A 21,887-nucleotide genomic window follows, 5' to 3' on the forward strand; every position below is an offset into this window, starting at 1 on the left:
TGCTCTAACTCAGCTGATGGCTTTGGGCCTGCCGGGCGCTGCCCCCCCGCTGGGACAGCACCTGTACATGGCCTCACTGAGGCAGTGTGAGCGACAGCTCTGGGCAGGGAGTCATTTCTCTCCTGAGGAGGCTTCCAAAAGTCTGGGCTCACAGCTTTAATGGCTGATCTGACTGAAGGGTGTTTGGAGAATTGAGTTAAGTTAATCCTCAAATGTCAGGACATTTTGGTGGCATTGAATGTCCAGTTTGGAGTTTTGTTGTTGATGCTTCCTTTGCTAGTCTGTTACACCTGACTGACCATATCGTGCAGCCGTACCTGTCAGGGAAGGTGTTTGAACAAGCAAATGATAACACCTCTCTGCATTTGTTCATTATTTCCATCTCTCTCTCTCTCACACACACACACACAGTACAGTGTCATAATGATGATGTATCTCCATGATGTCTGGCCTCACTGCCTCCTTGGGAGAGTGAGACAGCACCTGTCTACTTGTCTTGGCACTACAGTTGTTGAGAACAGCCTGCTATGACAGAGTCGGATGTTCTCACTTGATTAAGTGGCCCAAATATGTATGAGAGCATGGAGCAGGTGGAGACATCAGAGCACAAGTGTCCTCTACAGTTAGGTCAACGTCTTCCTCTTGCATCTTATTAAAGGAGAAGAAACAGTTTTGAGGACGGTCGTGTGTCACTGTGATCGCTGATTGTTGCTCCGTCTGTCTCTCCTGCAGAACGGTCAGCTGCAGCAGCGACTGGATAACGTCCAGAGAGACTTCATCGTCTTCAACAGAGAAAAGTAAGGAGGCTCCATTAGCTCTCTAACATTCTCTTCAACCGATACTTTACATCTCGCTGCGGAGTACCTGGAATCTTAGTGTTAACTTTGAGGAAAGTGTACAACTGTAAGAACTATTAAACTCTTCATTTTCTATATTTAATGTTATTCTAAATTATGAAGGACTAAAAGTGCCATGATTAAATAAATAAAATAAATACACCATAAAATAATTTATTAAATGTGTAATTTAGTAATTCATTAAAATACCAATTCATTTTATGTAAAAAAAAACTAAACATATATAACTATTTCAGTATTTATTAATTATTTCATGGTCCAGTGTTACAGCATTTCGCCAGCCGCGATGTTGATAAAGCGCGTGAGCTGCAGGACAAAATGTCAAAAACTTGCCCACAATAGAAAGTTCATGGGGATCCTCCATCAACGTAGCCGCCATGTTTTGAAAGACTTTTCGGTTTCAAGACTTCAGACCAAAGCAATGGATTAGACTAAATGTGCGTTGGCCCCGCCCACTGACTCTGATGGGCGAGTTTGACAGATAAAATAAATTCATAAAGCGCTGCAACACAGGACCATAAAATAAATTAATTAAATAGTAAAATAATTATGAGTCTTTTACATAAAATGAATTGGTGATTTAATGAATTAATGACACATAAAAGCAACATTACGTAACTTTTTAACTTTGATGCTAACATGTGTTGTCGTGTAGTGAATGTGTCCGTCAGTCTTTAGTTTCTGCAGTTACAGGGTTAGTTAGTCATTGTTTACCACAGTGGAGCCAAATTACACAAAATTCAAATTTCTACATAATGTTGCTTTAAGGTGGTTGAGGCGTTAGATGAAGTTCGATAAGACAACATCAGTAACGTTACCTGCAGCGGTCTGCCCTGTTAAAGCCATGGTTAGGAACACATTTGAAAATCTCAGTTACATTAGCTGCTAACTTTTTCCATCACTTGACTAAAGTAAAGGGACACTGACAAAACACCTGTTATACTTTTTGCTAACATCGGCTAACACGTGGCTACAAAGTACACGAGCAGAATGTCAATGAGTCAGCATGAGAACAAAAGTGTGCATCGAGTAAATCCTTTATCTTGACTCTGACTGATTCGGCTTTTTATAGAACAAATCAAAATGATGTCGCAGGTTGTCACTTCCGGGTTTACAACATTTGAAGATACATCTTTAAACGCACCACTGACAGTTCGGCTGTATAAACCAAAAACTAAATCTGAGCTCTGGTCACACCTACAGCTCGTTTTGAGTAAACTCAGGCCCAACTGGTAAATGAGGCCCCTGACCTTTATGTTGGTGAATAACAAATACACATTTTAGATGAATGAGACAGTTTAGAATAATGTTATTTTAAAAAGAAAATATAATTATGTGTCATCTACATGATGCAAGGGTTTTCTACCCATAACAGTGTACACAAACATTGTTGTTGGTTCCATAGAGCCATCCTGTCGCGCTTCTGTAGGTACTGGCATGTGTTCAACACTAATATGAGGTGTTCTTCAACCAACAGGTCAAAGAAAGCAGTGGATTCAGAGTCCTCTGAGCTGTCCACGAGCGAGAAGAACAAGGCAATAGAGGATGGACAGAACAACAACGTTGAACCGGCTGCCTACTTATCAGGATAGGACTCACGACCTGAGATCCAATCTCATCACTTTCACCCGCCCACAGCTTGTAGATCGGCTATTCTCACCCAGACACCTGTCATTCTGTCCCCACTCACATCTGGTCCTCAATGTTCCTGCACCACTACAGCGTCTGTACAAACACTAATGCAGCAATATGCACTATTTCATTTTCACCCACAAAAAAACTCGTTATCAAAGCGCTCCAGAACTGCAGCAGTGGAACAGACTCCAGGAGCAGCAGCCATGACTCAGCCAGCCTATTCACTTTAATGTCACCAAGAAGAATGACTGTGAGCGGAGTGTCACTCACATCGTGCCCCCCTGCATCACCCCGGTGCTCTACGCTCTGCTCGACCTCTCCTCTGGGCGCCGTGCTGAAGTGAGGAGGAGTCCACTCCCCTCACAGAATGGAGACAATGCCACCATCGCTCAGCTGTTACAGGAAGTAGAGTCTGATGTACTGCAGAGCGCTGTATGTGCTGCTGCCGTCTGAAGCGGGACACTCAGATTTCTGATCCCAGCTTGGCATTTTCCAGTTAATTGCAGTTATTTAAATATAAACAGGAAATTGACTTAAATTAAGGAGCTGGGTGGATGGATTTGTTCCATGCCGTGTGCGTGACTTGAGATACGAGCATGACTCTTAAACAAAACATCACAATGGAGAGGTTAATAAGGTAAAACGAGGCCTTTGTTTATAAGATAGCAACCACAGATTCCTCTTAGAAGAAGAAACTAAAGAGCTGAACTGTAGGCTTCAGCCTGAATGGCTCACTTTCTAATAGCAGCAGATACATGGCTGTAGTGGTCATTATGCTAGGCTTTGCTAGCAAAGCTAACACAGATGGTAGGTTTGCTATATTTGGTAAAAAAGTTGGGGTCCATCAGCTGCAGATGACGGCAAACTGTGCTGCAAGTTGTCTCCACTTGCGTATGCTTTAGGTTAGTGGATTAAGAAATCAGCTGTAGCTGCTGTAGCTTGTAGCTTCAGGCACACCATGTGAATGATTCTTCTTTTTGGCAAACACGGAAATTTTGAACTGACCTTTGCCTCAACCTGCAAATAACCAGCTGGGTCTTGAAATTTATGGTTTATAGCTATGAAACGTAGCTAAGGTAGCCGATAGATGTTGTATGTTCTGCACTGAACCTTGCTTTGCACATGCTTCCTCATCAAACTGTAGAATTTATGCACAGAGAGGCAAAAAAAGAAGAAGAAAAAAACAAAAACAAATCTAAAGCTGTGAGTGAATACTTATTTCCTTAGGGATGGTTTTATAGACAAGGATTAAGCTGAGCCCTAGATAAGATTCTTTTTCAGTCACTGTCTGCACTGAAGTTTGTTTCAGTCATATTTTTAATGTCCTTCCACTGTTTATATTGTCTACAACCAATTACCCATGTGCCACCAGATAACTCTGCTAATTAGTTTTTGCAATCAATTGCTCCCTCAGAAGAAACACTGTGCGATGACATTCTCAGCAGATTGTATTCAACAGTAATTTGGCAACAGCTGGATAAAACAGTGGAATAACAAACAACTGGTATTGATTGATATTCACATTTTTTTCCACATTCAGAGTTGTGAACAACAACGAAGGAACCAATAAACACTTGGGAAGGCGATATCCCTCATCTCACTGCAGAGCTAAGATCATGTCTAAGAAACCACCGTCGATGGTTGCAGAGGGATGCCTTACACTAGAGTTATAGCACACAGCTGCTTTAATTAAAGCTGTGGTCTAATAAACACAATAAACTCACACATTGGCAATAAAGTCAATATTCTTCTAAAGAATACAACAGTAAACCACCTGAATTCAAGTCTCTCCATTTAACAGACCAGGACACACTTATGTGCCCCATTAACTCATGAACCACCCTTCATTTAAAAAAAGTCTCACTTGCCGGTACCATCTTGGTTTGTCCTTTATGATCCCCTCTGGTTCTGTTGAAATGAATCCTCAGTTCTTCACTGCTGGTGCAGGACTCTCACTCCTCTCCTGTCAGCCCACAAGGCCACCGGCTACATGGCTAACTCAAACAAACACTTAGCTAATTGCAGCTAGTAGCTCTAGCCAAAGATAGTGACAGCAGAGCACAGTCAGCAGCAGTGACATGCTGTCCTACAATTGTTGGGAGCAACCTTCAGCTGCTGGCTTTTACACATTGCACCTTTAAACTCCACCTGTAGGTAGTAACACCTGGAGCTTTTTCACAACCAGTGAGTAACGTTATTGCTACTCGTCGTTCTGTTGATCTTATCTATCCTGCAATACGGCTCAATCCTTCAAGCCTGTGATACGTGTAATGTATTTAAAACAAATTTCACTGTTCAGTTCATTGCTGTTGGCACTTTTCTATTGAAGATTGATACAATGTTTGTGTTGATGTTGTTGTTGTTGTTGTTGTCGTCCACATTGGTGTAATTTTACATATCCAAAGGTGATTTCCTGTATAAGTTGTAAGACATAGTGGGATAGTTAAACAGCCCAGAGTTAGAGGGGATTTGTGAATGATTATCTAAACTTGCACCAGATTTGCAAAAAGTGAAGGTATAAAATATTATCATTGACGAAATGTTGTTGACCAGGTAATCTAAAAGATTCTATTGTTCCACACCTGTGAATTTCATCCCTATTTAGGTTTTGTTGTCCTTCAGTTGTCACTGTGTGTTCATTGTATTCAAATGTGATGGAGTTGCAAACTATTAAGGTGTGCCTTAAATAATGACTTTCTTTTTCTGAAGCAATCTAACTACGCCTTGTGCATTATTTCACTTTGTCCTTTTCTGAATTATCATATTTCATTGATTGAGGATCAGAAGAAGCACAATGGGACACAGAATGGCATCAGTGATGAAGACTTTCTTATCAGTATTAGGAAGAATGAGAGGAAACTAAAACAGGAAAACAAGTGTACAGGTGTTCTGCACTCTCCCCAGTGTGATGCTGCCCCCCGGTGTTACCTGACCTGTAGTGCAGTTAATAATAAACAGGCAGAGGGAGACTTGGTGCAACACTGAGGATTAACAAGCAGACATGTTGACAAGTGCTAGACTTCTCTCATGACTCCGTCTCTTCAGTCCGGTGTGTCTTAAGGGTTCTTCATAAAGAATCCTCAGCATCAGACGTATGCTTTCACTATTCTCTCTCTCTTAGCCACACACACGTCCACAGCTTCCCGATGTGTGTCGGTCATCCAGAGGGTAAAGTCCCCTTCCCGTCCACAGCGGGTTGAGCTGAGGCAGCACTTTTCCACATTAATGGCTGATCTGTAGGGGGATTCTCTGCTGATAAATGCTTCCCCAGTCTGCCGGGATCACCACAGATGGAAGCAGAACACCTCTGTATATCAAAGAAATGCTAAACATATTTACCACATTCATTTAAGAAGTGTCATTTAACAGTGGAACATTTCATAACACACATAACTGTGTCAGAGGACTTTATTACCAAACCTATTGCCATCTACATTGTAAAAGGTTCTGGATATGATTTCTGTTGACTACACATTTGATAAGAATCAAAGAGACTGCAGCGATAAAACACAGATATATGATCAGATTTAGGTCGATAACAAATGTGTTTGTATGCGTTCAGCGTTTAGCCTTACTACGTAGTACCACGTAGTGCTTTGTGTCCCTCTCAGCAGTCCATAGTTTTTTTTAAAACCGGAAAGACATGGCGGCCTCCACAGAGCTCGCCCGTGCTGTGTATATTCAGATCGGTAATTCTTCGCTCAGGAGGATAAGTCAGATTGTTGGCAGAGGTAATTGTACACCAATGAGGACTTACTTATGAACGAAGACGTTGATTTGAGTTAATAAATTACTTAAATCGTTACACACTGTCCCTTTAAAGAAGCAAGAATGCTTTAAGTTAATCAAGCTTTAATTTAACAACAGTAAAAACAGTAAACAGTAGGAATGATACTTGGTAACGGTATTACTTTAATGTCATTCATTCATGTAGTCGTAGTGAACCTGAGGAGACAGAGATACAAACAAAAGTGATATCTGAATGGAAATCTCAGTATCTAAGACATGGTGGAGATCTTGTGTAGCAAACCAGGGCCATTAGACTTAGTACTGCTATTCACTGTGAGTGTAAAAGTTTAATATATACCCCTTTTCCACTGGTCAAAAATTCCAGTTAAACCCGCTATGATCAGTTTTTTGGAGCAATAGGAATGTTAAACTGTGCATGTACACCCAGCAGTGGACCCTCGACTCGGCTCTGATCTAAATGTTGGACCCAAGTAAACATGTTTAATTCTGCCACATGAAGTGATGATGTGTTATCATCATCTGGTGGTGGCACGCAAATAAGGAAGGAATTAGGAATGTGGTCTATTAAGGACTTATTATTATTATCATTATTATTATTATTATTATTATTATTATTATTATTGCTGTTTTCTCTTCTGTTACAACTGTTTCTGGCACATTCGTGACATGAAACATGATGTCAGTGATGAACAACATAATGCTTCAAGTAAAAATCACAAATGGGTTGCTGTGGGAAGAGAGAAGAGGGAATGGGGTCAATATGGTGAATTTTTAACAGGTAACAAAAAATAGCTTCTGAATTTCAGCCAGACATTATTTTTCCTCCTCTTGGGTTTGAATCGTATGCGTACAAGTCAAAGTCTTTTCCAAGGGCGCAGGTGGCTTCATCTGAAACTCCCTGATAGACTTTATTATACAATTTTACAGAACTAAAGTAAAAAAAATTCAAATATGTTTTTTAAACATGTTTGAGTGTGGTGAAAAGTTGCAGTTTATTTCAACACACTCAACTTTACGATCGGCCATCTGCGCACACAACTCTACCCACAGTTTTAATGTTTGTGCTGGACATCCTCTGACTGGATACTCACCACACCAGCTACATGATCACAGTTGTGTTTCTGATGATTCTTGTCTTCAGCAGGTGGACGACATGGTGCTGTTTCTTATTGTCTGGTCACCCTGCAAGATAAGAATCTCTGTCAACAAGCAGTTTGGTTAAATCTCAACAACTACTGGATGGATTGCGATGACATTTGGTAAAGACATGTTGCATTAGCTCGTGTGTCTAGTCCTGAATGGTTTAAGTCAGGGCAGACTTACATGCGCTCTGTACTCCTCAAAGATGACATGAGGGACCTCAGCTTTGTTGATCTTAGCAGCCTTCCTCACTATGGCCTCTGCTTCTTCCACTCTGCCCTGAGAGAGGAGCCACCGAGGAGACTCTGGGATCAACCTGCCTCAGTATTCTACAGAGAAACAGAAAGGTTCAGGCATGATCAATACTGAACTTCAAAGAGGGTGAATGCAAATTGTAATATTTCTCTGACGAAAAAGCCAAATAATTATCTTTGTCATGGCACCTTATGGAGCACCATGTAACTTACTTACCATGAATTCAATCTACCACCAGAGGGGGGAGCGTGCTAAGCCAGGCAGAGCGAGACCCAACACCAACGATTCCCAGTCCCTTAAAAAGTAAGCTAAGATGTTGTTCACCGCTCTCCTCTTCATCAGAGGCTGCAGACAGACATCAGACTACGATATCTTCCGATGAGGAAGTTGTTCCTTTATAATATGGTGGCCTGCTCCCACTGGTATTGATTAATGTACGCTGAAGTCAGAAGAACGCCCTGCAATCTACATAAAGAACAAATAATGAGAGGGCTACACTGTGGGACCCTAAAGACTGCTGAACAGAGGTTTGAATCCATTAGCAAGGCAGAATAGAATAGAATAGAATAGCCTTTATTGCCATTGTACTGTGGGGGTACAACGAAAATTCTATCTCCGAAAGCACTGCCCCCTGGTGGAGAAAGCCTGTCCACGCATAAGTGAAGACATTCCAGCTGTTCTTTCATCATTTAGCCATAAAAGTGCCATCTATTGGCTGATTTGCACAAAATTTTGAAAATGGAAATGTACAGCAAAAAGGGGGTGTAGCCTACATCACAATTCAGCTGAACTGAGGGAACACATAGATATAAGATTTAAAAATGTGCGACATATTATGTGGGAGTTATGGGCCAAAAACACTTTTTCATTGAAAATAGCACCACCTGCTGGTCATTTTTGGTGTGTGAGTTACAGGGGCCATTCTATAGCACACTTATGAATTGCATTTCCATAAGTGTTGTGGGCACAGTGCCAATTGGGTCACAGTTGTTGTGTGCTTGGGCAGGACACTTCACCCACCTCGCCTCGTGTGAATGTGTCTGACTGCTGTATGTTTGAGGTGGTCGGAGGGCCCGTAGGTGCTGAATGGCAGCCACGCCTCCGTCAGTCTGCCCCAGGACAGCTGTGGGTACTATCGTAGTTTACCACCACCAGTATGACTGTGTGTGAATGAATGGAACCTGGAACCCTGTCAGGCGCTTTGGGTGTCTTGAAAAGTGCCATACAAATCCAATCCATTATTTATTATTATTAAATGAGACTGCCACCAGAGCACCACCTCCTCAGGAGGGCACTGACAATAATTATACCAAGTGTTGTGTCAATCCAACGAACCGATGTTGAAATATAAAATACTAACCCTAACATTTAAAGAGCGCCACCTTGTGGTCATCTGCCACAGTTTCGCACAGGGCCTCAGCAGCTCATGGGGAAGTTGTATACTGAGTTTCATGTCATTCTACCACACCAATGCGGAGATATGCAACACTTCCTGTTTTGAACAAGATCTGCAAGAAGTTGTTATTTACAGTTTTTATTGATTGCTTTGACCTGTTTAAACAAACTGGAATCCACTCGGTTTTCATCATCACTGTCTCAGCAGAGCACAAGACGCCTCTTGCAGATGTGTTAACCCTTTCTCATTGGATTGACACATTGTCCCACCCTTTTGCAGAACAGTTAACACAGATGTCATTCAAGCAGTCCAAACTCCATTGTTTTAGTTATGGTAACCAAACAGAAACCATCTGATCCTAACTATTAGAAACTACCTACATCAGTATGAAATCACTAAAGCACCTGTTTGACACGCCTAAACACAAATCTTCAATGAGCAATCAGTCTGCAGGCCTTAAAAAGTGCAGCGGCTGTGTTGTTCTTTGCCAACATGGATTGAAGAGGTCTGAGGCAGATGAGAGTGAGAAACAGGTGCAGAGGAATGTCAAGGTTGGATGGCATGCAAGAAGATTTTTCCCTCGGTTCATTGCAAGAGAGGATAATGAATGTGATGTAGTGAGGCCATGTGGCCCCATCGTCAAGACAGAAGAGCCTGTATCAATAGTGGCTAGTTCACATACTGTACAGTAATAGATTGTTATACTTTACTGTAATATTCTATATCTTTATCTTCTTTTCTATGTTTTAAAACAGGTCAGTTGTTCAGGAAAATGCTTGCTGTGAAGCTGCAGAAATGTTTTGTGAACTATGAGACTACCAGCTTTCTTATTTTCTTTCTATTTACTCTAATAGATTTTATGTATTTTGTGTAATAATTACAGTATTTCAGTTTTCAGCCACAGTTCGAAAAAAAGAATCAATGGAATCAAAAAATGCATCAAAGCATTTCTGATTCTGGATTCAATTCTTTGCAAGACGGCAAATTTGACAACAAATGGCATGAAAGCTACGTAGAGTAACAGGTCACACTGACAAGCACTGGTGCACCGATTCACACTGAGAGCTGTACTTTGTATTTTGTTGTCCACTGTGTAATGGTTGATTGGAAGAGCTCGTACACTTGTTTGCAAGTTGTGTTGTTTGAAGGCAAAATTTAGCTTTTGTTGCATATTTTAAATGTTTTGGCGCGGTTAGAGCCTTTTGCAAACAAAATGAGTCATTCTGACCATGAGTGCCGCTGTTTCAGCCTGTGTGTTAACTGTTTTGAAAATGTGGAGTTTGAGTTGACTGCTGCATCAAAGCAATCAATAAAAACTGTAATAACTTGAGCAAATTTGCGAAAGAAACGAGAGGCGGAAATGGGCGTGGCCTATACCCAAAGACTCAGCACAATTCGCTGAACGTGTGGAACGTGCAACAAAGTATACGGGAGTTATAAGCCAAAATACACTTTCCTTGATTATAGCGCCACCTAGTGGTGGAAATTCAGGACGACAATAGATCATAATATTTTTCGGCGGGCGTGATGTACATTCCAAGTTTGGTGAATTTTGGGCAGGCAGTGAAAAATGCGATGATTTGGGACAAAAAAGTCGTCATTTGAAAGAACAATAGGGACCTCGCAGGTCGAGACTTGTTCGGGCCCTAATAAAGTAAAAAAGACCTCACCTGAATAATAGCCTACATGCACAGCTGTATTAAAACTCTGAGAACTGTTTGTGCTCATTCTCCACGAGATGAGACCGTATGACATGTCTGACTCTGGGAATCACAACAAATCTCTTGAACTGGGTCGTTCCCACCTTTTGTTGCTGTCACATCAGGTTCTTTGCCTCTTTTGCTTCTGGAAAAAGAGTCACCCTATCAAAACAATATGGCCACAATTACACATTATGCTGATGCTCCCTATGTACAGCTTCTATGTAAACTTTGATCAAATAAAACTGTTGAAGCTCCCCCTCACCTCAATGCTTCAAACAACTGTCATAGGTTTATATCTAATATTACCCACAGTTCATACGGGCATCTCATGGGACTTTGTCGTCACCTCCACAGTAGACTCATCATAAGTGTTTCCAGTAAGTTTAGGCAGCAACATCTCCTGCACACACAGTTTATTAATGTCAGGTTTAGTCAGAATGCATTCAACAAAAACATAGTTGTCATACTTGTACTTACAATTTAGTGTGTTCAGGCATGAAACTGACTGATATTTACAAAATAAAAAATAAAATGTATTTGTCTTTGTACAAAGAGGAGAAGCATTAACGTAACCTTTTTGGAATGTGAGTTGTACATAGAATTGCAGTATTTTAATGAATGTGATCTCACAGTTGTTAGGCAGTACACACCCTCAGGGCTTTATGAGCTGGATTATTGATTTTAATTAAACTAATGAGTGAAATAGAGCAAGTCTTTTGAAACCCTGAAAAGGAAAATAGAGGTTTTTAACTCAAGAGCTCAACGTGTGTCATTTTCTAAAACTCTCTTCTGTATTAAAAATACTAGATTGCTATATTTTCATATCCTGTCCTCTGAGAAGGAAAAGCCATCATCTTATTTCTGATGGAAGATCATAAATAGAACATGAGAAATACAACAGTAATCCTGATACACACTTCGATATGTCAGTTCATGAATCACAGTTGACTTTCCAAAAGCACCACAGGTTCCGCTGTTTCTCGTTGAGCGATACATGGACATGTCATCCTGTTAAAGACAAACAAAACATATTTAGTTCTGGCTCTCTGGCCGGCCCTTCTTTTGTCTGTGTTTTTATCTTTCAGGAAGACACACCTGTCAAGGTGTGTTGCAGTTACATGACGACAGCATTTGTGGACGACTGAGTATGTCTCACTGCCCAGCTCACATCAGAAGGGGGATACATTTCCCTTTTCCTTCTTGTTGTCTTTTTGCCCTGCATGTTTTTCAGTGCTGGGGTTTTGTTTTAGATTGTCTTTAGTGTGGTTTGAGTTTTCGGTTATCTTTGGTTCATTTCCATCCAGATCACTTTGTTCTTTCTCTTTTTGATAGTTTAGAGTGGACAGCTGGGTGCGATGGCCCACTGCGTGGCTGGCTCGGTGATTTCCCAGTCTCTTTTTTATTTCAGCTGGGCTTTCCATCCTCTTTGTCAGGTTCTTTACTTGTGCTCCTTTGATTTCAAAATAAAACTTTGGTTCAACTATTCATCTGGTGTCTGAGCGTCCTTTTAAATGTGTTAGACCCTTGCTGTGAGCCTTTCTGTTAGAGGGTCCGTAACCCTGTTACACCAACAACTGTAATCTTTTCATCCTTCATTTAATCATAAAAACATCTTTAAGTCCAGTGTGTAGGGTGTAATGGGGTCTCATCTTCAAAGTTATGATTTTATCAGTGTATAATTCGGCAGCACAGTATGGTTGAAATATCATACTGTGATAATTTTGACTGATATTCCTGATGACCATTAGTCTGCACACGTAATACTGCTCTCTGCCGAGTCCATCCTCTGACGTCTCAGACATGTGGAGGTCATAAAGCTTCATGTGAGTATTATCAAGTGTGCCGACTCTGTTTTTGTATTTACATTTTTACCTTCACTGAAAACAATATTAAGCCTGATGATGTGACACTTGTTGGATTATTGCATCTCTGCAGTGGTACAGTACTATAATATTTCTAATTATAATGTTATCAAAAAATTACAGCATCTCACGATTTTGTCATATAACAATTTCACTTTGATATTTCCATCACCTGAAAGTAAGAACTGTTGTGTTTTCGTGACCTTAATATTAGCATTGTATATACAGTGTGAGCAAGTCCTCTTCCACACAGGCGGCCATGTTGCACAACATTTCTACGGTGGCCCAGAGCGGTCAAATCACGTACTGGCTTTTTTAGAATCTGCAACCTCACTGCTACCAGTACACTGGACTTTTACATGCACTGCTTGTTATTGTTATCATCCCTTTGTCTATGATGATATTGTTGCTTTACAGTAGAACCATCTCACCTTTCTCGTTTACCCATCTGTTCAAATGTTTCAGGTAGAGGTTTTCCAAAAGTCTCCGGTAGGAAGAGCGTTGCAATGGCAGACACAACTGCCAGACTTCCCAGTAAAATATAAGGCAGATACTTAAAATATACACCTGTAGAGGGGGAGGAGGGTCAATTAGGATGGAAGAGGCCCGGGTCATTTGTGGCATGCCAAAACAGGTCAAATAAAAGCTTAAGACCAGTTCACTCACCCAGCTGAAACACAAAAGGTGCAATGCAGGAGCCCACTCTGGAAATGGTGGCGCATGTCCCTGTTGCTGTGCTCCTGATTGCTGTTGGGTAAATCTCTGTTGTGTAGGTAAAAACAATGGAGGAACTTGTGGTGAAGCCATATTTACCCAGCATTTCCATCGCGATAAACAGCTCTGGTAAATCTGAAGGAGATAGAATATAGAGTATAGAAGTTTATCTTAGAACAGAATAGCATGATTCATGGATTTGAATCCTGAAATGTTAGCAGGTTCTTTGTGGCGTGTTCCTCTAACCATTGTTGTTCTCCAGCTTTGTCCTGTCACCAGCCTCTCTCACCTAATTACACACATTACACTGAGACCCATGTGGGCATGAAAGACTGCAAGACTGGCTGTGAGCAGGTCTTGATTACTTGAGAGTTCTCTGGACTGCCTCTTTTTATTTAACTTAACTTAAATGTAACTTTATTTTAGACTTGGGAGCTAATTTGAGGGTTCTGCCAGTTATAAGCTACTTTCAGCCTTGGCGTGTGTTGTGGAGATTTGCTGCTAAATGTGATGTAGTTATATGATGTGAGTCTTTTAAAGCTGTGCGTGATGCATTTTCGCTACTTACTTTGTGGCACCAGCTGAATGAGGAACAGAGACACTGCTCCAAGGAGCACTGCAGAACTTGCAGCATATCGTCGTGGGAGGTATGCAAGAGCCAGCCAGGCAGAAATGTACGCTGGCACCTCTACAGCTGCTGAGATGAAGGCGCTGATATAGGGGTTATCACTGAGTTGTGTTGAGTTCAGGGACAGGCCGTAATAGCCAGTAAGAAGAGTGAACCTAGGTCAGACACAGATCCAAGGTGCATATTGAGGATGGGATGCAGACTTGTTTAAAGCTCTCAAGTCATATTTGAAAATAACTAGTGGTCACACCAAGCCTAAAGCAATTTTTCTGCATGGCACAATTGCATAAGTTTTATTTGGGGATTTTAAAAAATGTATTAATTTTCTCTTGCCTCCACTGTCAGGTGTAGTTAACTGTAGTAATCTCTCTTCATCCTTGTTGCTTGCTGACGGACAGTCTGTGAATCGTTTTCATTGAAACCCCATTTTGATGTTGCTACATTTAAATACAGACCACTGAACTGGCCTTCAGCATCTGCTTGTCCTTTGTGAACTTCACTGAATTTGTGAGGGTTTTTTTTTTGTCACAGCTCGATTTACAAGTCTATGCTTTAATCAGGGAATTATCTGTAGCAGATGTCTCCTTCCATTTCAGAAATACATGTCCATATAAGTGTGTAATGTTTGACTGAACACATGTTTTTGGCCATACAGCATAATGTACACAATTAAGTGTATAAAGGCGTGATAATATTCAGACTCACCACACAATTAAGAGAATGAGCGTTGTGTTTCTGATGCTGCTGGTTCTGAACAGATCAAAGACGTTGTAGCTTTCCTCTTCCTTAGAACATGTAGTTTCCTTATCAGGCTACAAGACACAAAACCTGATTATTAGCTTGCTGTTATTTTCATATGCTAGGGTGTTTTTACTGAAGTCAGTTACAGTTTTTCTAATTGTTTACACACAAAAACTGGTACTTGAGACACAATGACCACAACATGTAACTCATGCACCAACTCCCTGAACCAATTCTGCTAAACTACAAGCACAATTCCTGCTTTACACTCAAATTGCAGTTCTAAAACACACTTTTTTCAAAACACTACACACAATTCTCTGCATTTGGCACAATTTTCATGAAGAAAATCTCTTGCTTTCACAAAAAACACTCTGTCATTCAAAATTCTACAGTGAATTGCCCTACTATGCACACTGACTCATCACATGGGCAAACACCTGGACACCTACACAACACACTCACTCCACCAGAGCAGCTCAGGTACGTTGTCATTTGGGACAACGTAAGTTTCCACTGGGCTGCTCTGGTTCGTAACTGGTTCACTGCCCAACCACGCTTTATCTCCCTCCATATTCTCCATTCCTCAATCCTATTGAGAATTTTTTGTAAAGTGTATGACCGAAATCCACAAATCCACAAATGCGTATACCCCTTCTCCAAGCTATGGAAGATGCATGTGGATATACAGCAGCTGGTGCTTTTCATGGCTGGATTCACTAAGCTAGGTGATATTTCTCTTGCTGCTTGGCCGGGAAAACACGGCTTGTGATGAGGATGAGGTGCTGTGGCCAGACCGAAACAGAGGAGAGCATGCTGCACAGTTTTTTATTTTTTTATTTTATTTTTTTACTGTAACTGTGAACAGTAAATTCTCCTGTTGTTTTGTAGGTAGACCGTTTATTGTTGTATATGCACTTTGTGTTGGTTGGGATGTACACTGTGTACATTGTTTTTGTGGGAAAAATAAAATATATCTGTTACCGTGTATTTGTGTGTTCTGAGTATAAAAACAATATTCTCAAATATTTTACATCACACTTATGTATGTACTGACTGTAGTAAGTGTAACTGAACAAAACAGGCCTAAGTCATTATGATGAATGAAGAAGAAGTGTTTTCATTCATCATAGTGTTTTACACTGAGCACATCAGTGTTCAACTGGTTCTTATAAATGTCTATTCATTTGATGGTTTGTGTGTCATTTGAAAACAAAATACCATTTTGAGAAGAAATAACATTGTTTTGAATGTAAAGTTTAATTTTGCAGGAGAATTGAGGGGTTTTTCCCGTTGTGTGTGTGTGATTTTTGATTTGTGTGTAGAGTTCTGAGAGCATGAGGCATGCTTTCAGAAAATGTGTGTAAACAATCGAGAAAAACTGTAATTGTAACAAGGACATCTTCCAATGGTTTAAAGCCCCGTGCACCTGAGGCTGAGGGGTTACGACTTGGAAGGTGTAGGGCGTCATTGTCACGATACTGGAATTTCTAACTTCTATACCATACCTTGAAAATATTGATATTTCACCCTATATAAATACCACAGAGGTATATCTAGCTATTTCAAATGTTTGAAAGGATACATTCACCTACCTGTGGACAGGTAATACATTGTCACACACCTATTGTCCAACAGCCCAAGCAACCAAATTAACCAGGCTAAAGACGAAGCTAGCCGAGCTAGCAGCATCAGTAGGTATACAGCAAGGTGTGTCTTGAGATCAGTCTATAAAGTGGAAGTATAAGACTGGAAAAATAAAAAATAATTCTCTGCCTTAACAATATAGCCACCTAGGCTAATAACAAACCGGCACGTGGTGAAAATGCAGGAATCTGATCGTAGAATAAACAATAATAAACAGACAAAATCCGCAGTAATTAATCTTACACACACTGAACCAGGCCAGACACAGAGTGATGAAATATGCACCTATTAGTTCCCCAAAATGTCTTCAATTATCAGCTTTCTGTTTGGTCCTACTTACAATAAAGTTTTGAAAGATGTCTTTTGGGGCCTCAATGTGATTCTTCTTAGCAGCATTTCTCACTATGGCTTCAGCTTCTTCCACTCGTCCCTGAGAGACCAACCAGCGAGGAGACTCTGGGATAAACCTTCCTCAGTATTCAACAGGAGGAGAATCACAAGTCACTCAAAGTTAAACTTCACTTCAACAAAAACAACATTGCAACAAATATATCATTTTTTTTGTGGGGGGGACTTTAACCCAGACTTTTAATAGAACATTGTGTTGACAGACTGAATGGATGAGGCAACGTCAGAAGCCCTCTATACTGCCCTGGACCAGAGAATCCAAAATGTCATGGCAGGCAGAGAAGCACCGCTGCATTTCCACCCAGACTCTCAACACTGGCACCCAACTTTATAAAACATATTTGCATAAGCAGTACTGGAGAGTGCTTGTGAACTAAGAATTTCATTATCAATGATAAATTCACTGGAATTGTTTGTGCATGTGACCAAACTGTGCTTAAAAGAAACACAAACACAAGCTGCTGAATGTGAAATAGTGTAGAACTCACCACCAGAGAGGGATGTACAGCAGGGCGGGCAGAGATAAAGCCAGCAGGAGAGATTTCCAGTCCCTTAAAAAGTAAGCGAAGAGCGGGAGTATTAGGAAGCCGAGGGCGAAACACAGACACACACCCAGTGATGCGTACAGGACTCGCACCTTGCCAGACAAGATCTCTGATCCTGCACAGACAGAAATAAAGAGGAAGACATGAACATGTGGACAGTTTATAGAAATCAAATAGGTCCAATCTGGAGCAAATATTGTGCCAATAGTAGAAGCAGGAACTTTTTTGTACCCAGCACGAAGGCAGACACGTAGTTTCCTATCTGTCCCAAACCGCTTAAGAAGAGGAGGATGGAAAACACCGTCCACGAAGGGGAGAAGACTTGAGCAAAGGTAAAAATCGTCTGACATGCCATAGTTATGAAAAATACAGGTTTCCTTCCAAATCTATATTGATGAGACCAACATTAAAACAGGACCAAGAATAGAAAAGAGATATTGGATATGAGAAGAGCTGGGAGCAAAAATCTGCTTAATAAACTTTAATAATTTCTACAGAACATATTTTTGCATGTTTTTCTATCAGATTCAGGATGAAAAGTCATCATAAACACACAAAAAAGAAAACGTTCAAAATGCTTGATGAGCACTTGATAAATGTAGTAATTCATTAATCACATCAAATGCCCTTTAAGGGCATGTTGTCTGTTCAGGATAAAGATTAATAGAGTATTATTGGTAATGCTGTTTGATCAAATTAGATAAAAACAAATGAGCATTCTTTCAGCAAGATTCCATTTACATTACATTACATACGTTATTTACATTCAGGGCATTTAGCAGATGCTTTGTCAAAAGAGACTCACAATGAGTACATTTGCCACAAGAAGGAAGCCACAACGTGTCACCGTCAATAGAGTAGAAAAGAAAGAATAGAAACTATTTTCAAGCCCTAATTTCAAATACTAATACCATGTTTCAATCTTTTCACGTTCATCTCTGTGACCGAAAAGAGAGAAATCAATTAGTTGTGAAAGTCACTTTTCAAAGCACTAATTAAGTATACGGCACACTGAGCTTGTGTCTTTGGTACCTGTCTGAGAGCTGTCCTGCGAAGAAGGATCCACAAAGAACTCCTAGAAAGTAAACTGTGGAGGAGAACGGCTGCTTCCACTGGTCAGCGCAGACCAAGTCAAACTGGAAGAGCCCACATTAAACAGACATTTAGGAGAAATCAAAGCACAAAGAAACAATTCTTAAAAACCATTGATGAGAGGTCTATTCCAGGTACACACACATGAGCAAGCACACACTCAAAGTAAGTGACCTGGGAGACGATGGTGGACTGGTAGATGTCTCTGCTGTAGCTCCAGCCGTCCACGCAGCCCTCCTGCTGCAGCTCTGTGAGGTTGACGTCTCTGCCTGGAATGAATCCCTGAGCAGACAGATTTCTGACCACGTCCAGTCTGTATCTGCTGCAGCTGCTCTGCTCCTGTTTCCCATTCACCACCTCACGGTCACAATCACACAAAATGCATTGGTTACATTTTGACTGCAATTCAATAAGTGCAAACTCGATTCAGGAAACATGCAAGTCAGAGCGTGTAATGACTTGGTTAGCTGCATACTACACAATGTCGTCTTGTGTCTGGATAAAGAGTCAAAGACAGTTGGGTTTTCAGCCATTAAGAAAAAAACTTGAAATGTTCTCTTTTTTCTCTACGTTACAATGTATCACTATGTGTCCTTCAGTATAATAACAGTTTAAATACTAAAAACTCTTGTGAGGCATATCAGCAGCAGCAATAACTATGACTCTCTCTGACGCTTGACGCTAGGTGGCGCACAGTGTCATGTCTACTTTTTTAGACCAACGTAGTCGTCATTTTCACACCCAGTGGCCATGTTGTGTACGTTGCATGTGTACGTAATGGTCTAAAAGTGAGGTAGGGTGGATCGCTATCTATCTTGAGGCAACAAAAGCTGGTCTAAAGTCCAAGACCCAGTCCTGCTATTCAAAGAGCGCATCATTTATATAGTTGATATATGTACACAGGCAGGTTCACAATGTGCAAACACTCAGATTCCATGATTAGAGAGGATCAGTTGGTTTAAACATCTCCATGAACGCAGTGAAAGCTGTAGTTCTGAGAAAAATATCTTTAGATAGGATCTCAGGATTCATCAGAGCAGCTGCTTCATGTCAAACTGTTTTACTGTATCTGGACTGTGTGTGACATCAGGACGTGTAGAAGAACACAGGACATTCATTAACATGTCAGTGAGTCAGGAGCTCTTAATTAGTAATCAAGCATTAATGCAGAGATAAACATATTGTTGTTTGTTGTTGTTTCTGCTGCTGATGATCGCAGCTTTTGATGTCATTAATATGTTCCTCATTAACGATGTATTTCAGCCGTCTCATCCCATATTGATCAGATCCATGCACACACAGAGGAGCACGCAGCAGCACTCCTCCTCCTCAGTATGTGATCAGTGTATGAATTCATTTGCAGTAAAATAGTTATTATCATTGGTAAAAAAAAAAAAGAATATATAATTTATCCTTATAAAAAATCTTTACAGTGAAGATTTTTAAATACGAGTACATATTTGTAACATATTATAATAAGTACAGGTCGGTGTAAGTATACTGTTTGACTTTCAAAGATGTCAGATTCATATTTTCAAGAAAACCCATGATATGAATTAGAGGTTGTAGAGAAAAACCCAAGTGCAATCAATTTGTAAGTGTTAATTCACACACTGTGTTGTCCATAACAACGAACTTTAGTTATTTTATCATCAATTTCATGATTCTACAACATACACATTTCACAATATATCAACTTTAAATCCAAAGTGCCTGTAAGAATAGCAAGAGGAGACTTAAAAGAATTAATACTAACAGTTTAGTGTGATACTGTAACAATGTTGTGTGAACAATCTATTTGTCCAACGTTCCAAACTGCAACAGTTTTCTGACACTTTACCTTTTAACTAACACTTTAATTAACACTTTACCTCTGTTGGGATGACAACGTTGAGCCAGTCTTGGGTTAGGTTGGCCTCTGGAATCCTACAGTGGTGAGCAGGAATGTCAGCCACAAAGATGATGGATAAAACTCCAGTTCCATTGGGGATGGTGCTGGCACAGAGCAGGAAAAAGACAGTCTTTTGAAAACATCCCCAGTGCCCCAGGAAGGCTATGCTTTCATCATAATCATTCATCATCTCAGTATTCTCTTCTTTCTAATACTAATGTCTGCTCCTGTCTTCCTTGCAAGGGCTTTTATCTGCGGTGTGCACGTGTGAAGTCAACATCACCTTTGCACCGTGCATGACAATTTTAGTTGATTTATTATGCTCTAAAACAGTGACACATTAGCTAAAAGGAAAAGTTGTGGTAAATGTGCCACACCAAGATAATGCTGTTGGCAGGTACAATGTTTACAAGCATTAGCACAGTAACATTTGTGAGTTAGCAGATAGCAGACGGCTGACAGGACTGTCATTACTTTTACTGGTCATTAACCAAAACACTGACATTTAGACCTGATGAAGGTGCCTCATCAAAGGTTATGACAGTGAGTTTGTTATAGTACAATATATCTGAAGAGGAAAACCTACATTTATTTATATATATATATATTTTGGCCTTTTGGCTTTATTGACAGTTCAGCTGAAGATGTGACAGGAAACAGGATGAGAGAGGGGGAGTGACACGCAGTAAAGGGCCCCGGGCCGGGAGTCGGACCCGGGGCCGCTGCAGCGAGGACGCAGCCTCTGTACATGGACGCTCTACCCACTGAGCTTAACGGCGCCCCGAAAACCTACATTTTAAGTAAGGTCATCACTTATTTGTTGAGATATTTAATTGACTAACAAATATTTGTTCTTTCTTGTCCCCGTAGGCAGATTTGTCTTGGACTTGCACATAAATGCCTCCAAGTTACAGTAAATAAACAACATCAAACAGAAGAGCAGCAGCTGTGTCCGTCACAACAGTCAGATGACATCACACATGACAGATACAGCACCCGCCCCATTGTAAAACACAGACACTGCGATAACCAAAGCCCATCTGATAACTTGGATGAAGGTCGTAAAAATGGCTATACAATTATTTAAGAGTTTAATAAAATACAATCTCCCCTCAGTCAACTCTAAAAGACAAGTACTTTTATCACAAAGGGCTCTACCAGAGTTGTGTATTGATGTTTCTGTCAGGTTGGTAACTTTCACTGTTTGTATCAGTCAGTCAGTTTTCTACCAGCTGTACACTGATTAACTGATAATGTTGATAAGGTTGAGCCAATCTTGGGTCAGGCTGACATTAACCAGGAACCATGAAGTGCTGACTGGTGCTGACTGGTTACCAATTAAACTGTAGGGACATACTCACCAAGTTTCCTGGTACAAAGAGTTGCTCCTTTAAATACAATGCTATGAATTGTCCCTGGAAGTTATTCACAAAGTATCTTTGCCTCTAAAAGAGCTTGTAAGGTGAAATATTGTTAGAAGTAGGAAGGAGGAAGTGTTGAGGTCTTTAGCAGAGGAGAAAATGGTGGAAAGATGAAGAGGAAGGAGAGTTAAGGAGGAGTTAATGAAACATTCCTGGTAAATTAGGATCAATCTGCTGGAAATATCCCCAGTTACCACGAGGG

The 21,887-nt window shown here is 40.5% G+C and overlaps 2 protein-coding genes and 1 long non-coding RNA gene across 4 annotated transcripts in view; 1 reads left to right on the forward strand and 2 right to left on the reverse strand.

Moving 5' to 3' along the window:
- Window positions 1-5,209, forward strand: part of stk32a (serine/threonine kinase 32A) — a 77,013-nt gene extending 71,804 nt beyond the window's left edge. Inside the window, exons 13-14 of the mRNA XM_030439049.1 lie at window positions 733-797; window positions 2,335-5,209. Coding sequence (XP_030294909.1) covers window positions 733-797; window positions 2,335-2,449 — 180 coding nt within the window. The 3' untranslated portion in view covers window positions 2,450-5,209. The remainder of the gene's footprint in view (window positions 1-732; window positions 798-2,334) is intronic.
- Window positions 5,210-7,372: 2,163 nt separating this feature from the next.
- LOC115594813 (uncharacterized) lies at window positions 7,373-7,921 on the reverse strand. The gene is made up of 3 exons (XR_003986560.1): window positions 7,854-7,921; window positions 7,566-7,711; window positions 7,373-7,424 (listed from the first exon to the last, which is right to left on the reverse strand). It is a non-coding gene; the product is annotated as an uncharacterized LOC115594813 (long non-coding RNA).
- A 3,161-nt stretch (window positions 7,922-11,082) lies between these two features.
- On the reverse strand, window positions 11,083-20,518 carry LOC115593665 (solute carrier family 22 member 5-like). Of its 2 annotated transcripts, XM_030437256.1 has the most exons (12): window positions 20,245-20,518; window positions 18,548-18,730; window positions 18,314-18,417; window positions 17,513-17,667; window positions 17,225-17,396; window positions 16,669-16,795; window positions 14,646-14,752; window positions 13,881-14,095; window positions 13,265-13,447; window positions 13,030-13,165; window positions 11,654-11,744; window positions 11,083-11,136 (listed from the first exon to the last, which is right to left on the reverse strand). In XM_030437256.1, exons 1-11 carry the CDS (start codon window positions 20,452-20,454, stop codon window positions 11,675-11,677), a joined length of 1,662 nt encoding a protein of 553 aa, XP_030293116.1. In that variant the 5' UTR covers window positions 20,455-20,518; the 3' UTR covers window positions 11,083-11,136; window positions 11,654-11,674. The 2 variants fall into 2 exon arrangements, with proteins under 2 accessions (XP_030293116.1, XP_030293115.1); XM_030437255.1 differs by lacking the exon at window positions 11,083-11,136 and having other exon boundaries at window positions 11,140-11,744.
- Window positions 20,519-21,887: the final 1,369 nt, after the last annotated feature.

This window comes from Sparus aurata, chromosome 13 (genome assembly GCF_900880675.1).
Source record: "Sparus aurata chromosome 13, fSpaAur1.1, whole genome shotgun sequence".
In the NCBI taxonomy this organism is placed as follows: Eukaryota; Metazoa; Chordata; class Actinopteri; order Spariformes; family Sparidae; genus Sparus; species Sparus aurata.